This window comes from Protopterus annectens, chromosome 8.part0, assembly GCF_019279795.1.
Source record: "Protopterus annectens isolate FY-2018-M chromosome 8.part0, PAN1.0, whole genome shotgun sequence".
In the NCBI taxonomy this organism is placed as follows: domain Eukaryota; kingdom Metazoa; phylum Chordata; order Ceratodontiformes; family Protopteridae; genus Protopterus; species Protopterus annectens.
Genome location: NC_056741.1, coordinates 231,060,205 through 231,072,735, shown reverse-complemented (window position 1 = coordinate 231,072,735; position 12,531 = coordinate 231,060,205). Strand labels below are relative to the sequence as shown.

Here is a 12,531-nt window from a genome sequence, read left to right as displayed (position 1 = left end):
GAGCTCCCTGAGAAAAGTCAACAGGGACCTACATTTGTAGTTACCTCACAAATGTATCATATCTGCATGACCAACTACCGTAATCTGGTTCGAGCATATGGGCTGCACGCTACCTTCCAGTAGAATCTTGGCAATACAAAATCTATAGAGTGATATTATAATACTTAATACTATCAAAATTAATATGACTACTAGAATGTATTTTAAAACTGTCCCACCCCAACTCTGGAATGTGCTTGCAATCCAATCTGTCCATGAGGTGTCACCAATACTTTGCACCTTAGTCATTACCTCACTCATAATATGCAAATGCATCCAAATAGATTTACTTTTATCTGGTATATAACTACAGAATTCCATCCCGATTAACCCACAGGTCCCATGATGGGACGCCTACAGGTAATTAAGGACCATACGATTCTGGTGGAACACCATAAGCATCATGGTCATTTCTAAAGCGATGTCCTTTATGCTTTCAAAAGTACTGTTGGCCAATACCTCCAGTAACTTGGCTAACTTGTGCAGTTTCCAAATGGCTTTAACAGCTCCATATGCAGGAAATATACCTGCTACAGCTATTACCCCATCACCTAGATTCATAGCTTTCAGAGTCTTCAAATTCAAATTCTGATGTGTATGTGATGTATCTGAAACCTGCCCCTTATCCTGAAAGTAAATTTCCAAGTCTCTTTTGACTCTGTGGTTTCTGAAACTTATTGAACCAGGTAGTTTGTTAAATTGTCTTATGGCTGGTATTACATATTCTATATAACATGAACAACACGAGCCATGCCAATTTGGTGGTAGCCATTTATAGGCTCTGTTTCCACACACATAAATACATGTGCTTTAAAGAATGCCAACGCTGTTGTTCCAGAAGCAGCATGAAAAAAATGCCACGTACAGTTTTAACTTGTTTCTGTGAATCTTCAGTCAAATTAGACAAAGTATGAACCATTAACCCTGCACATCTTCCTTCCCTATCTCTAAATGCTGTAATAGTAATATTACACTGACTATTGCCATGTTTTCTGCCTTAGGAGTTGGTACATCTCTCTTATAGCAAATGAACGCTTTTCCTGTTGACCACAGAGTTAAATACTGGATACGATTAACATTAATTTCCTCAAATATTGTACTGTTTAATTTATTTCCTTTTTTCATTATATAGCCTGTCTGGTATGATGTCTATTTCCTGAAGAGTAACTGAAACTGTCACTAGAGGAATACCTTTCCCCGCCACTGGCACATGCACACAAATCCAACATTGGGATAGATTGAAAGCATGTGCATAGGTAAACTGAAGCTTAGTGAATGCATTATAAGGTGGATACCAGTCTTTCCATTTTAGCACTTTCTTCTTTGCCTGTTGATGTTCTGGAGATATAACCTGAACCCAAAACTCAGCTTGTAAAACTTGATATTGTAATGTCACTACCATGCATGAATACAAACTTGCATCTGCCTTATATACTTGTGTCAACCCTAAAGAAAATATGCCTTCAGAGTTTTGAGACAAACCAATGTACATTATACTGGCAAGCTGTCTGTCTACTAAAAAGTCTGCAAAATTTATAACATTTCATGTAAACAATGTATTGTTATATTTATACAACTGATACTCTACTCTATCTAGGGAATCATAAAAAAAAACAATAAGCTGTAAAAGTTTTATTCTCTGGCACATAAACTGTTTTACAGTCACTTGTCATCTTCAGGTGTAGTTCTTCTGCTTGTAATTCAGTCGCACTAGACAAATGAAGTATCACAGACCTTGCAAAGTACCCAAGCCAAGCAATAATATCAGTGTGAGCACTACACTCCATTGTCCCAAGTCACTGCTGAGGTATTGGAAAGGCCTCCCTACAGTTTCAATGTCCTTTGTTGTGTCCCTTGTACAATTAGGCCTCTCAATTTTCCCCTCACCCATCTCTTGTGCAAGACTGGATGACTGCTGTTGACAGATACCCATTTTAAAATACTATATTCAAAAAATTCAAAGCAGGCAATATATTTTGTATCACGACCTGTAAAGCACAAAAAGCAGTTTCAGTTTCCTGAATTTGCATCTGCACTTTTAACAAGCTTTAATTGATCAATGTGTACAATTTTAAATGAACTTATTTTATCAGTGTGTTTTACATTTGTCATTAGGACTGTTTAGTCATACTCAACAGATTTATATCTATATGTGTGTATATATATATATATATATATATATGGGTCCCCTACAGAAGACCAACAGCTCAAAACACCGACACCCACATCGCCGACACCAAAAGCCCGACACACGAAATACTGACAATGGGGAAACGATAAGTCTCAATAGTGCAGAATGGAAAGATTTCCATTCCTGCCCTGTAGTGCGATCTCGGAGTTGGTATATTAAAGTTACGGGAGGTGTGGGGGGTAGATCCCCACGGGGTTCAGGGGGGCGTAGCCTCCCTGCTAGCAGAAAAAAGGAAATGTTATTTTCCTTTTTTCTGCAGTAGCAGTGTTGTCGGTATTTCGTGTGTTGGGCTTTTGGTGTCGGCGATGTGGGTGTCGGTGTTGTGAGCTGTCGGTCTTCTGTAAGGGACCTATATATATATATATATATATATATATATATATATATATATATATATATATATATATACATGTTTATGCTTATTATATGCAGATTTATTCCATATGACTTGTATTTTGAGATTTTTCAAGTTCAGTATTATTAACTGTAAAATATGATTCTTTTTTTCACTCTCTCTTTCTCTCTCTCTCTCTGTATTTATAGGGTAGAAGACAAAAAGAACTCACCACCATCAGATAATACCAACATAGTAGTTCCTCAGACTCTAATGAGAAATGGGGCACAAAACAAGTTCTGGAACATTGTCCGTCATGCAATCAAAAAGAAGGCTTTTAAGGAACAAACCAATGCATCAGATGAGGTTATATATCACCTCTGAGATCAAGTTGCTTAAAATCTAGATGGAGAAATCAGATTAACTTGATATTTGCCTTCTTCAAAAATGTGAACTTGTAGTAATGCAACTGCAAAAAAGATGTTAAATCTTAAATAGAAGGGGGCAGGAATTCCAGAGATGGCATGGCAGCAAATTCCAAGCTTTAATTCTTAATGTGAAAATAAATTCCTGAAGTTGTTTTCCTGTATGTCTGAGTTTATTTTACTATTTTAGATCATAAATGGTTTCCTGATACTGTAGTTAATCAGTTTACAAAAACTGGATGAATCAAAATGTATCTCAACTTTGTCGCATATATGTTGATGTATTACATGGTGAAAATGGTTGAAACAAATATTACTTTAGTCATCTAATTCCTGTTTATCCATTACTCCATATTAGCTGCATTTCTAAATTGGGTCCTAGATAACATTTGTCTGATAATTTGAATTCTGCATGATTCCAACACATTTAATTTCTCTGTGAATAATTAAATATTGTTATGTTCCACAGGCTTGTATAATTTGTCTTGTAAGTTCTGTGATGTAAAGGGTGACTATGGGTTTTCTTTTCATTGATTTTGATGTACTGCAGGAAGTAAACAATGAAATAGAGTCTGTATTTTATAGTTTTGAATTATATTATAACCTTATAATACAGATATCTACTTAATGGTATTTTAAAGTGTTAGCTGAGAGAATATGCTACAAAAAATAAACAATTATAAATGGCCTGTCTGCGGAAAATGTGCAGTCTTCCAAATTATCTTCATTTACCTAAGATGATGTGAGGCTATTTGCTGTATATTCAGCTTGGTAAAGTTTTAACTGATATAATTAATACTAAAAAATACAGACAGTAGATGATAGCCCTGAAAACAACCAAAGCTGAGTCATACATACAATGTACCTGAAGGTGGCTGTTGAAATAAATTTACTCTGTTAATTTAGTTCATGTCATGATGCAGCCTTTACTACATTAAAGGAATATATCCCAATGTGAGTACAATAAATTAAAATAAATGGTATTACTAACTGCTGATGTCAAGCTTTCTGTGTCCTTTTTCCCAATTTATTTCATCTGCCTTCATTTTATCTATTAACTCTTACTCAGATTTTATGTTATATAGCTGTATTAAACTGACCTGCAAATACGGTTACCTGTAGTCATGTTCAATATTGTCCTTAACTTAGTGGCATTTCACCCAAATCAATTAATATGTACTTATTACACCTGCTGTGTCTATAACTCCTATCACACAAGTTCATTCTCACTTCTAAACAGCAACTGCACTATGACTGCCAAACATATTTCTTTCCAAGCCTATTTCCTACTACAGTTTACTTCCCCGTCATACTTTGCATACTTACCTCAATCCAGACAACTTTCTGTTGCCACAGATCTTACATAACAAAACACCTTGAAATAAATTACCAAGTTTTTTGTTCAGACTCATTCCTATAATGTTTATGCATTATACGAAAATAAAATTGCCAAAGATTCCAAAGACAACCGCAAGGCATTCTATAACTATGTCAAGAATCTAAATGGCAATGCTCAGATCTGCTCTGAGCTAAAACAGAATGGCATTAAATATACTGATCCCAAGGATATTGCCAATATCCTGGCAGATCGATTCAGTGCCAACTTCGCCCCCCTCTCATCCCCTAAATGGCCCATCTCAATACCGTAAGATTGCCAAATTCCAGTAATAATGGCCACACAGGTAAAAAACGCACTCTCCAAAGTTAAGAATACAGCATCCATGGGACCAGATGACATCCTGGGCTGTGCACTACATGAACTACAATATGAACTTGCACCTCACCTAAGTGTCATGTTTAATCATAGCCTCACCTCAGGTTTCGTGCCCACTGAGTGGCGCAGAGCTTACAGTTATTCCACTCCACAAGGGGGGATCCACCTTGGATCCCGGCAACTACTGTTCCATCAGTCTGATGAGCCTTACAAGGCCATGGAGCGTATTATCATGGAACTTATAAACAAAGACATTGGCAACCTTCAAACACTGGACCCCACCCAGTTTGGGTTCGTGAAGGGCCGATCTTGTCTTCTGAACCTGATTGACTTCTTCAAATCAGTCTCCAGAGCCATGAACAAGGGTAAGATGGTCCACACAGCCTATCTAGACCTCGACAAGGCCTTTGATACCATCCCCCACTCTGGAATCATAGATAAACTTACAAAGCTGGGCATTAATCCGTACGTCACCCAATGGGTTGCCAACTGGCTTACTGACAGAACCCACAAAAAGTAGCCGACTCCAAATCCAGCTCCAGACAAGTGACAAGTGGAGTACCTCGGGGTTCAGTCCTGGGACCGCTTTTGTTTGGCATCTACTTCTCTGAAGTACAGGCCAACACTAAGGGACTCTGGCTAACAAAGTTCGCAGATGACTGCAAACTGGGAGCCATTATTGAATCCCCAAATGATGTGGATACTCTACAAAAGGGCCTTATTGAAACAGATGTTTGGTGCCAGAGCCATGGGCTGAAGCTCAATGCCAAGAAATATATAGTTATCCCCTTTGGGAAAAAACATGTACCCCTGAATTACCATATAGGTGGCAGTACACTAAACACCAAAAGTGTGATAAGAGACTTAGGGACACAGGTGGACAGTGGTCTCACCTTCGATAACCACATCACCACAACAGTCAGGAAATCCTTCTATGTGGTACACCTCATCACTAAGGGCTTTGCTTTTCATCCAGAAAAAAGGAGGTCATTGTCCCAGTGTACTCATCCCTCATTAGACCCATTATAGAATACAACGCCCCATTTGGTATGTACCTCTCAAGACATCTGCAACAACTGGAAAGGCCACAGAAATATCTCACTAAAAGAATCACATGCCTAAAGCAGATGCCCTACGCTGACCACCTTAAAAAACTCCAGCTATACTCTGTCGCATATCATCTACTCAGAGGCGATCTCTGCTTAACATACAAGGCCATGTCAAACCCAGAGCTATTGGACATGCTACACTTAAAGAAATCCCAATCCCTCAGAGCCACATGCTCCAGGGATCTAAACCTTGTCATCACAATAAACAAAACATACTGGAGGGATAGGTTCCTGACCCAGAGACTCCCCAGACTCTGGAATAGACTGCCCATACATGTCAAGCAGAGTGCCTCTTTGGCCCTCTTCAAAAGGAACCTTGATGATTGGATGGGAGAAAGGAATTTCACCCCAGGGATCACGTCAGTCGCCCTGCTAGACAGGGGTCCAGGGAAGTAAATAGTGTGGGAAGAAATAGCCAGGGAATTGTTATGGCTAGGCTTGTATAGGCCCTAGGGCTGATAGCCTAGTACCAGCCTATGAACCTATTAACGTATGCTACTACTGCAAGGTAATATAGAATCAAATTTATTCCACAGCCAGTTATCATATTTTCAGTCATTTACAAGCCACTATTCTCAAATGCCACTTACTAACCACAGGGAAAATGTCAGAGAAGAATAACTGGATACCTTTCATTATAGAATTTTGGATCAAAAATGATACACCCCATCTATTCATACTTTCCATGTTTCATGTACATCATAAACAACAGACCACTGCATATAGCGAGAGGAGATCGGCTGATCCAATACAACTCTCAAGTATGGTTAACTACTTATGCTTAAGCCATTTCTAGCTCAGAATATGACCTTAACTGGACAGTAGTAACAATGTCATAAGAAAGGGGCACTAATCTTCAAATATCTGTCATCTGTCACCATGTTCTTCATAAGCAAAATTCATACAGATAATTGGCACATTAAAGCAACCTATTATTTTTGCTAGGCTAGTAATTTTGTGAAACTGTATCATAAAACCACAATGTAAATCCTGCTCCTGCTCAGTTTGAGTGACCACTAAACCATGAACATCAACTTCAAAATTGATAACACCTCAGCTACACTGTCTAAAACATAATATGTTTGAGATATCAAAACCACCCAAAGCTTTCTACAAACATAATAAGTTTGAGATATCAAAACCACCCAAAGCTTTAAAAATGTAAGAATACCCTATTACAAAATGACTGGAACTCATGATTTTCCTCAAAACACCTAGAATAAATAGCTGCTGTATTAAATTACTATTTTTCCATGTATACCGCTATGGAAATCAAACATAGTGAATGCATGTCCAAAGAATTAAAACCCCAGTAAAATATTGATGGTAAGTCTGGTGATCATAAAAACAAACAAATTCAATGAACCCAAAGAAAGGCTCATATTTTTTAATCTAGTCAAAAAGTGTAAAAGACAACAGAAATCAATCTGAAATTAGTAATATTAGACAGCTGTATTTATCCCAAAACACTGCAACAAGGTAAACCAACTTTTAGGTATATATGTAAGCAGAAGAACCCATCCCACAATAATACCTACAGTTTATCCAAAGGTCTGGTTACTCCTCTACAGAGTGAGATAATCAGCAGCAGTTGGACCTTTGGAGAACCCATTCCACAATAATACCTACAATTTCTCCAAAGGTCCAATTGCTGCTGATTATCTCACTCTGTGCAGTTAACTTCGCTATTCCATCTTATGCCCTCTCAGCGGTTACCACAGCCCATCCACATCATAAGACACAACAATATTCTACTTTAAAGCAGTTTAAAACAAAATTATTCTAAGCCAGCAGAAAGAAAATTCCAAACAATGGGCCCACAGGAACTGAAAATCTATTCCTCTGATTTATCAAAGCCTACTTTATTATCCCTCATGTAAACATATTTATAATGTTTGCTTGTGCCTCAGTACATGTCCCTCTCTGTGGAAGAAAGACTTAAGCGTACCTATTCCTAAAACTCCTGCTCCCACTTCTTCCTCAGATTACAGGACAATCACGGATCTTCTATGTTTGTACAAGGAAACCTCACTTAACATCATTTACCGGAGTTATTAAAACATGCAGTTTTCCCTCTCGAAACTGGCATGGCTTGTGGTCTGACAGTAGCACAATGGCTGCTATCTAGTCTTTAACTGATGAAATCTTAACTTGTATGGGTAAAGATCTGCTCACAGGAGCGATACATATTGACCTCACCAAAGTCTATGATCTTCTGGACTACTGTCTATTCCATCTATTCCAGATTTTACTCCTTTCACATGGTATTGGCCCCAAAACATGCCAGTGATTCCAAAATTTCTGCATTAACGTCACTTTCTCAGTAAAAATAAGATCCAGTTCCTTCTTGGCACTGCTAGTAAAAAGAGTACAGTAAGGTTCTGTGCCATCCCCTTTGTCTTTTCTCCCTGTATATTTACAGACACCCTGCAGACAATCCCTTACTTCCTATCATATGTTAAGCTGATGATATGGCTATACATAGAACTAACCATTCACTCTTGGCTGCAAGATATCAACTTCAGCAAGATCACTTAACTCATTAACACCTATGTGGTGTAGACTGTCACACCTTTAACAGCCAACACACATCTTGCATTCCAGTGCATTTTCTGAAAAATAAACTTAAAAAGTATAATAAAAACAAATGTAAATGTTTTGTGAACAATAAAAGCTATTAAAATTGTGCAAATAGCAATGTTATCAGTAAGAAGTATTCTTTGCAGTGATAATACTCAGTGCATTCATAGACTTTTCCTTAAATACTATATTATATTATAATGCACAGAAACCCCAAATTATACTTTTTGCAAACTTTCACAATCAAATTTTCATATCTCGAAAATTGTGCAACCTAAACATATATTGTTAGAACATTTTTGTTAACCAGACCTAAGCTTTCACATGACAAGAAATGCATCTATAAGTGCATGTTTATTGACATATTTACAAAAATATGAAAACATATGCTTAATTGTACACTGGGTGCCTCTCAAGATGTGCAACTTACAGTGTAAATCTCAGATAGTTTTCTTTAAAAGCATCTAAGGTTTCATTTAATGTCATGCAACAGTTTGTAAGTCACTTTTTTTTTGAAGTATTAAGTACATATGGAAATATTGCTTATTTTCATAATTATTAATAAACAACTAGCAATATTTCCAATATATTGTGATATAAACCAGCACTGACAATGAATTATCATGTCTCTCACATTGGTGCTTCACACCATACATTTCAATAATATGTAGGTCTCTCAGTTGTGAAAATATGAACATAAATTTGAAAACATAAATAATAAATGGCAAACAAAGATTAATTTCTCCACTGCAGGACATCCTAGACTAACAGTTTTAGTGTAATTGTGTTAATAATTCCTTGCTCCTTCTAATACTGCCTATTATTAGCTGATAAATAACTTAGTTAAAGAAGCCTGACCCAAACACGGTCTGAATGCCATAAGGTGGTATGGATGTGAACTGGAAGTATACAGAAAAAGGCATTTTTTCCTTGAATGAGTTAACTGTTGCCACATAGGTAAACAACAGATAGCTTATCCTGAATCTGTTTTGAAATTCTCCCAAAACAGAGGGCTGTTCTGATAATTGGATCGTCCTTCAGCATCAACCAAAATCCCTTGATGACACATAGAGGGACAAAGACCTGATTACTGCCCAGACAATCCTGATTAAATTAGCGACTTGGTGACTGAAGGAGTGGCAGGGAGAGATTGGTGTTATCATCCCTGGGAAGGAGGTGTTGTGGATGTCTCTTGTGACAATCTCTGGTGGAGGCTGAGTATGTTATATCAGAAAGCATGGTCCAAATGGGGAAAAGGGTGGAGGCATGGCTAAGCTGCCACAGAAGAGGAGCAGTATGTTACACATCTCCATTGCAGACCCACTCCCTGGATGTAATCATGGAATCTGCAAAGGAGAGGACAGGAGAAACAAGGTAGGTCAAAAAGTGCAAAAAAAAAAAAAAAACAGCTTGAAGAAGGATAGGAATAACTTCCCAGGGCGTTCTTAAGATCCTTGCTGGCCGCAGCTCAAAATTTGGGTACTGGGATGTGGGATGATTGGAGTGCCGATAGACACTGCAAAGAATGTGGTACAATGGAGCAGCTGCCAGAGTGACTGACAGGAAGAAAAGGAATTCCAAAAGAAAAAGAAAACAGAAACTTCTAGATAATATTACATCCTATAAATACATGGACCAGTGGTTAGACCTGCACATCAATCAAACCAAAGCTAAAAATCAAAAACACCTCTTGTGCACATGGACATTTTTGTACTTCCTGTTCCTTCCTGTCAGGGAAGCCATTGCTTTTAATAATAGCCTTGGCCTCTAAAAAGGCTGTGTCCTGTCTACAAAAACATACAATAGAATATAATGATTAATTTCCCTTCTCCATGGACAGGTCAGCACTGCTTAGTTCTAAATAAAGCAAATTTGCTTCCGCCCCAAGAGTGGGCATAATTTCTGCTGAGCTGTTTCCTATTTAAACTGCTTGTACTGAACTGTCTTCTACTTAAACTCCTTTCCTGGACAGCGATTCTCTATAAGACAAGGCACATACAACATTAGATCTCATCTTGGGAGTTTTCTCCTCATTCTGTGGTGCAATCAGAAGGAACAATACAGTAATTATAGATTCTCATTGTTAGGGTCTAAAGCCAGGGGATCCATTACCCCATATATTACAGACCTAAGTCATTACCCTCAGTTCTGGAAAAGCTCCCAAATACCTAATGCAAAGAGTTTGTTTACAGAGTTTTAAAAGCAATGCAATTGTCAAAATACTTCAAAGTTAATGTTATCAGAAGTTACAAAATATTGCAATCCATCATTTGGTCATCACTAAGTACAAATAATGATAACAATTGTGAAGAAATTAGACATGTCATTTGTGCTAGCATGTCTGGCTGAGTTTTTTGTACATAATTTCAGATTAACCTGCATATTATATGCCAGCATGACTAGCTATGATATTGTAAAAAAAAGTTCTTACAAGTTGATCTATAATCTATTTGTACAGAATGTTTTAAAGACTTGAACAGTGTTCCTTTACATTTCTAACTGTGCACATTTGTGAAGATGATTCTAACTGCAGATTGTCTCAGAATCATCTGATTCTTAGATGATGTTGACAGTTGCTATGTGTTACTATCAGATGCTGAAAGACAGGAAGGAGCTTTAGTAAACAGCTGTTGGTTGATTTTCAAAACATGAAATGAAAATTAGAACTGGAACAGTTGTGACACTTAGGCTAGTCTATAAAAGAACCTGCTGAAGACAGTTGAAGTCAGTTACAGTTGTCAGTTATAATTGCCAGTTGCAGTTGTCATTTTTTTCACAGTTGAACTGTGCAGTGGATACCCAAAAGGACTAACCAAGAACTGTAAGCCTGCCTTTGCTCTGTTGTAATAACATGTATTGATATTATGATTTTTCATGTATTATTTTTTCTGTATGCTGTGTTTGGAGCTTTTCTCCTCAGGCCTCCACTGAAAATGGACATGTATCCAGTCAGACTATCCCGGTCAACAAATGTAAAATAAATAAGTAAATAAAATAGTTTAGATCAGGGATAGTGTTCTTTAGTCAGATAGGAAAATTACAACTAATCAGTTAGAGTTTTTCTAAATGTTGGATTTCTATCCTACAGTATTTATTTAATTTTTCTGGTGATGGAGTTCTGTTTGTTTATTGAAAATTACTGTTTTATATTCTTAATCATTTTACTCATTATTAAGTATTTTACAATATTTACATTTTGGCTGGTCAGTTAGTTTTTCTTTAGTGATTTGAGAATGCTTATACCTGCTTTGATAATTCCCAGGCTACTCCGAAAGCCTAAATGCTCTAGGTCATTTGCTACTATTTGTTTTAATATCTAGTTTCATTATTGGTCACCCATTTAAAAGGGCATAAAGGCTCTCTGATTGGTGTCCAGTGCTGCACATGGACATAAGGGAACCCATGGGGAGGCAGTCTAATTCACTCCAAGAAAGTACACCAGTAACAGGATAAACTACTAGTCCAAGTACATGGCTAGGGATTAGATGTTTCAAATGTAACCAGAGGGGACACATAGCAATCAAGTATCAATCAAGGCAAGGCGAGAAACAAAAGGTGAGGGAGCCAGCAAGTGGGGATGACAAACTGCCAGTGGTAAGTTGTTTGGAAACAATAGGGGTGCCAATCTATCACCAACATTTATATCCTGTCTTAGTAGATGGTAAACAGGTTACTGCTAAGAGAGACACAGCTTCTGATATAACCATTGTGAGGCTTGCAGTAGTTAAAGAAGAGCAGTACTTGTTTGGACAGTCCACTCCAGTCAGAGCTTTGGGAAGGACCCCATTCTAAATGCATTTGGCTAGGGTTAATTTTGACTGGGAGGGTGGAAGAGGGAGCAAGCGGGTAGGTGTGTTTTAGGATATTACTGCAGATGTCCTGATAGGGAATGACTTTGATGATGCAGTATCTTATGTGCATGCAGTGACATGCAGTCAAGCTTGGAGACAGGCATGTAGTTCTGGTAGCCTGGGGGAGACCCAGACAGATCTCATACCTGAAGCTGGGACTGGTGTGGTGGCTGTTGCAGAGAAGGAGCTATCCTGTAGTAGTACATCTGAAATAATTTCAGATTAATCTGTGCATTGTATGTCAGCCTGACTAGATATGATATTGTAAATAAGTTCTTACATCTTGAT

General features: G+C 37.6%; 1 protein-coding gene across 2 annotated transcripts in view; it reads left to right on the top strand.

Annotated features, from left to right (window-relative positions):
- Positions 1 to 3,992, top strand: part of LOC122808720 (transient receptor potential cation channel subfamily V member 6-like) — a 664,913-nt gene extending 660,921 nt beyond the window's left edge. For both annotated transcript variants that reach the window (XM_044079713.1, XM_044079712.1), the window contains one exon: positions 2,774 to 3,992. In XM_044079713.1, the coding sequence (XP_043935648.1) occupies positions 2,774 to 2,948 (175 nt within the window). In that variant the 3' untranslated portion in view covers positions 2,949 to 3,992. The remainder of the gene's footprint in view (positions 1 to 2,773) is intronic.
- Positions 3,993 to 12,531: the final 8,539 nt, after the last annotated feature.